At 47.9% G+C, this 5,247-nt stretch overlaps 1 protein-coding gene across 1 annotated transcript; it reads left to right on the top strand.

Moving 5' to 3' along the window:
* The first annotated feature begins 701 nt into the window (after nucleotides 1–701).
* LOC122427773 (olfactory receptor 10P1) lies at nucleotides 702–1,684 on the top strand. Its single transcript, XM_043447478.1, has one exon. The coding sequence runs from the start codon at nucleotides 728–730 to the stop codon at nucleotides 1,664–1,666; it is 939 nt and encodes a 312-aa protein (XP_043303413.1). The 5' UTR covers nucleotides 702–727; the 3' UTR covers nucleotides 1,667–1,684.
* Nucleotides 1,685–5,247: the final 3,563 nt, after the last annotated feature.

Consider the following 5,247-nt stretch of genomic DNA (forward strand, 5'->3'; position numbering starts at 1 on the left):
TGGATTGTAGCCCACCAGGCTCCTCTGTCCATGGGGGTTTCTCAAACAAAACTACTGGAGTGGGTTGCCATTTCCTTCTCCAACAGATCTTCCCACCCCAGGGATTGAACCTACGTCTCCTGCACTGCAAATTGACTCTACTGCTGAGGCACCAGGGAAGCCTACAGAATCCCAAAGTAGGATCCAATGGGGCAATATCATCACACACACAGTCACATCGTTGCCTGACACTCTAAATCCACAGCCCACCATGGTGATCACTAGACATAGGCTTGGGGCAGTCCCTGACTGAGCCCACTGCTGAATCTGGGGTCAGGAGACCTAGATTCAAGTCCAAGCCGGCCACTCCCTCCATATAGCCTCTGACAAATTATTTGACCCATCTGAGGCCCATGTGCATGCTAAATCTCTTCAATCATGTCTGACTCTTTGTGACCCTATGGACCATAGCTTGCCAGACTCCTCTGTCCTTGGGATTCTCCAGACAAGAATGCTGAGCTGGGTTGCCATGCCCTCCTCCAGGGAATCTTCCCAAGCCAGGGACTGAACCCGAGTCTCTTATGCTTCCTGTAATGGCCAACGGATCATCCGTAAAGTGCAGACCCTAACTCTCCCAGTTGATTCAAGAGGGACTGAATGAAAAGTGCTTTACTAAATTACATAAAGGCCAATTGTTTCTGTATTAACATCTCTTTCTTGGCTGTACCATAGGCTCCAGCCTGAACTTATGGCTAAAGAAAATCAGACTCTGCCTGAATTCCTCCTCCTGGGATTCTCCGACCTCAGGACCCTGCAAGGCCCCCTGTTCTGGGGGGTGTTGCTGGCCTACCTGGTGTCCTTGCTGGGTAACTGTCTGATCATCCTCCTCACACAGGCCAGCCCCACCCTGCACTCTCCCATGTACTTCTTCCTGCACCACCTCTCCCTGGTGGAGCTACTCTACACCACCGACGTCGTGCCCAGGACACTGGCTGACCTGGCCTTCCCACACCCCCGTGCCATCTCCTTCTGGGGCTGTGCAGCCCAGATGTATGTCTTCATTGTCCTGGGCATCTCAGAGTGCTGCCTGCTCACAGCCATGGCCTATGACCGCTACGCTGCCATCTGCCAGCCCCTGCACTACTCCACCCTCATGAACTGGCGGGCCTGCATGGCCATGGTGGGCATCTCCTGGCTCATGGGCATCATCACAGCCACCACCCATTCCTCCCTCATCTTCACCCTGCCTTTCCCCAGCCACCCAGTCATCCCACACTTCCTCTGCGACATTCTGCCAGTACTGAGATTGGCAAGTGCTGGGAAGCACAGGAGCGAGGTCTCTGTGATGATGGCCACCGTGGTCTTCATCATGGTCCCCTTCTCTCTGATTGTCACCTCTTATGCCCGCATCCTGAGTGCCATCCTGGCAATGGCCTCCACCCTGAGCCGCCGAAAGGTCTTCTCCACTTGTTCTTCCCACCTGCTCATGGTCTTCCTCTTCTTTGGAACGGCCAGCATCACCTACATCCGGCCCCGGGCAGGCTCCTCTGTCACCATGGACCGCATCCTCAGCCTGTTCTACACGGTCATCACACCCATGCTGAATCCCATCATCTACACCCTTCGGAACAAGGAGGTGACAAAAGCCCTGTGGCATGTGGTGAAGAGGCAGGTCCCCTCATCCTGAAAAGACTCAGGGGTTGTCTGCTCACTCACTCACTGCTGCTCCTCCCAGCCCCCAGATGCTAGTTTAAAAACCCAGCCGACCAGAAACCGTGAGTGTGTGTGTGTGTGTGTGTGTGCGTGTGTGCAATCACACTCAATCAGTCATGTCCAACTCTTTGCAACCCCATGGACTGTAGCCTGCCAGGCTCATCTGTTCGTGGAATTTTCCAGTCAAGAATACTATAGTGGGTTGCCATTTCCTCCTCCAGGAGATCTTCCCAACCCAGGGAATAAATTCACGTCTCTTGTGTCTCCTGAATTGGCAGATAGGTTCTATACCACTGCACCACCTGAAAAGCCCCATGCAGCATCTCAAAGGGATTAGGCTTCCTGGCAGAAAGGGTTGATATTAAAACAGAGAAATCTCAAACTTACCTCCTCTCCCACACCCCAGACTCACTCTCAAAGAATGAGTTATTAGAGCAAGGCAGAATGGGAAGGAATGCTGACTATGGGGAAGAATACTGAACATCTTCTAGGTTGTTCTGGATCCCTGAGCAAGGTGATTGTCATGGCTATACCAGTCATCAGAGGTCCATGTCAGTCATGAAGGCACATGTCTATGAAGGTGACATCCAACTAAGTGACCCACCTAGAGGCCACGGAGTTTACCTTGCCTTCATCTCCTTTCTCCCAGAAACACATTGCAATCTTATGCCTTGGATGCCTTTTAGAAGAGAGGGAACTCTTATCCCCTCGAAATATTCCACATGAATGTTCCTCCCTGCTTTTCCCCATCCTTGATTTCTGACATCATCCTTAACTGGTGATAACATGTCCAACTGTCAAGAGCATCTCTCCAGTGTCCCCTGTTCGTCTCCCAACCTGTGCCATCAGCTTGATCCCAGACCTCCTTCTCCGGCAACGCAGGCCATATGAAACCCTGAGGCCACGCTGGATAGGAATTGGAAAGTGGACACTTACCAGTCACATCCGGCATTGGACCCTCCTTCATTGTTAGAAGAATCTTTCACTTCAGAAGTCTGGTGGGGAGAAAACCTATCTCCTTCTGAGAGCTGAGAATAGTTCTTAACCCCTCACCCAGGCACATGACCCATTTCCACCAGCTGGAGGCACCATTGCCTAACTTTGACCGAGGCTCCAGTGCCTGCAAAAGGCAGAGAGCAGCCCCTCTCTCTGACAACAGCAAAGAAGTCTGCAGCTGAAGAAGCAAGTTCCTGCTGTAGAAGTGGCATCTGGTCCCTCGACAACATCAATGGTTTCCTCGGCGGACCAGCTCATGTTTGGGAGTTACTCCTGGTTGAGGGACTGATGCTGAACCTGAAACTCCAGTACTTTGGCCACCTCATGCAAAGAGTTGACTCATTGGAAAAGACCCTGATGCTGGGAGGGATTGGGGGCAGGAGGAGAGGGGGATGACAGAGGATGAGATGGCTGGATGGCATCACCGACTCGATGGACATGAGTTTGAGTAAACTCCAGGAGTTGGTGATGGACAGGGAGGCCTGGCGTGCTGCGATTCATGGGGTTGCAAAGAGTCGGACATGACTGAGCGACTGAACTGAACTGAACTGACCTGAAAGATTGATTTACTCTTTGGAGGTGTTTCTGGAAGGCTTCCTGGAATAAGTGACTTGGTGCAGTGTTTCCAACCTTCTTCACATCATGGCACACATAGAAAGTGCTCATATTTCAGGGCAAACTGAAGGGGATTTGGAGGCATCTAGAAAGGACTTGCCCTTGGAGGAGGGCATGGCAACCCACTCCCATATTCTTGCCTGGAGAATCCATGGACAGAGGAGCCCGGCTGTGGGCTGCAGTTAGGGTCGCACAGAGTCGGACAGGACTGAAGCAATTTAGCACACACACAGAAAGGACCTGATGGAAAAAAATTCAATGCACCTTCTTTTTACTATATAATTATTGGGAAAATAAAATATATAATAATATGGAAGTTTTTAATACAGGTTTTACATAAGGCTTCCAAATAAAATATTTAAATGTTTATAAGGAGCTTGCTTCTGTGAACATAATTTTTATATTAGGTTTTTGCTTGAAAAATGACTAAACACCTCCTGATCAAAATTTTTTATTTATTTTTAATTGAACTATAGTTGATTTCTTGATCAAGCCTTTAGAGTATTAATTTCTTAAAATAACTATGTTCATCATAAATGAAAACTGCTCACAGAAGTGAATGATAAAAAAATGTAAAACCCTTTTCAAAGTCATTCAAAATTTTGCAATAGTTGAAATTATACCTAAATATATATTTATATTTACTAGCTCTTTCTTTTCTTTTATTTACAAGGGTAATCTTGAAAATCCTCATTAATAATGAAAAAGAATTTCATATCCAATCATACTTTCATGCACACTGAACATTTTCTTTTTTGATGTCAGTATTTTATGTCTAATCAAGCAAGAAATCTAAATCTTTTCCCAATGTGTGTCTGTGACTTACTCCTCTTCACTAACTGGGTGGCATTGAAGTTATCTATTGCCACCTAACAAACCACCCTAAATCTAGTGGCGTAAAGCAATAGGCAGTTTATTCTGCTCATAATCTCTGTAGTCTAGGAGTTTAGAAAGAGTACACCAAGGATGTCTCTCCTCTGCTGCTCAATGTCTCTGCCATCAGCCAGAAGAGCTTCAGAAGCTAGAAGGGACTTGAGCAGTTGAGAGCCATCGTCCAACAGTTCTTCGTTCACTTGTCATGTTTCAGCAATGACTGGGTTTATTCACCTACACGTGACCTCTCTATGAGCCTTGGGTTTCTCACAGCATAGCTGCTGGTTTCCAAGAAGGAGCATTCCAAGAGAAAACATCCCAAACCGAAAGCCAAGACAACAGCTGTGAGGCTTCTGATGTCCTAACCCTGGAAGTCACACAGCATCATTTCCACCGCCGGTTACAAGAAGGTCACTAAGGCAAGCCCATATTCAAGAGTAGGAGGTAGAGCCCACCTTCTGATACAGGAGAGTTACAAGGCCACATTGCCCTGCATGGAGCAGGGAGGGGCTTCTTCTCCGGTACTTCCAGTGGCTAAGACTCCAAGCTCTCAATGAAGGGGGCCTGGGTTCAATCCCTGATCTGGGAAATAGATCCCACATGACTCAAGTGGCAACTAAGAGTCTGCATGTCACAACTAAAGATCCCACATCCTAACAAGGAAGATCGGAGATCCCATGTGCTGCAACAGAGGCCCAGCCCAGCCAAATAAATCAAGTAAATAAACTTTAAAGTGCATATGGGGATTTATTTGGTAGTTCAGTGGTTAAGACTCCCCACTTCTACTGCAGGGGACATAGATTCCATACCTGGTCAGGGAACTAGGATCCCAATATGCCACACAGCGTGACAGAAAATTTTTTTAAAAAAGCAAAAGTGCATGTGGAATGGGAGAGATTGCTGCTGCAATGTTTGGGAAATCTTATCTGTTAGAGACAGATTATCAAGTAATCTGAGAGCCTATGTGTGCGTGCTGAGTCATGTCTGACTTTTTGCGACACCATGGACTGTAGCCTGGCAGGCTTCTCTGTGAATGGGATTCTTCAGGCAAGAACACCGGAGTGGGTTACC

Source organism: Cervus canadensis, chromosome 25 (genome assembly GCF_019320065.1).
Source record: "Cervus canadensis isolate Bull #8, Minnesota chromosome 25, ASM1932006v1, whole genome shotgun sequence".
Lineage (NCBI taxonomy): Eukaryota > Metazoa > Chordata > Mammalia > Artiodactyla > Cervidae > Cervus > Cervus canadensis.

Bases quoted from the DNA above. Each gene is read 5' to 3' on its own strand.
- LOC122427773 (XM_043447478.1), top strand. From the start codon at position 728: ATGGCTAAAGAAAATCAGACTCTGCCTGAATTCCTCCTCCTGGGATTC.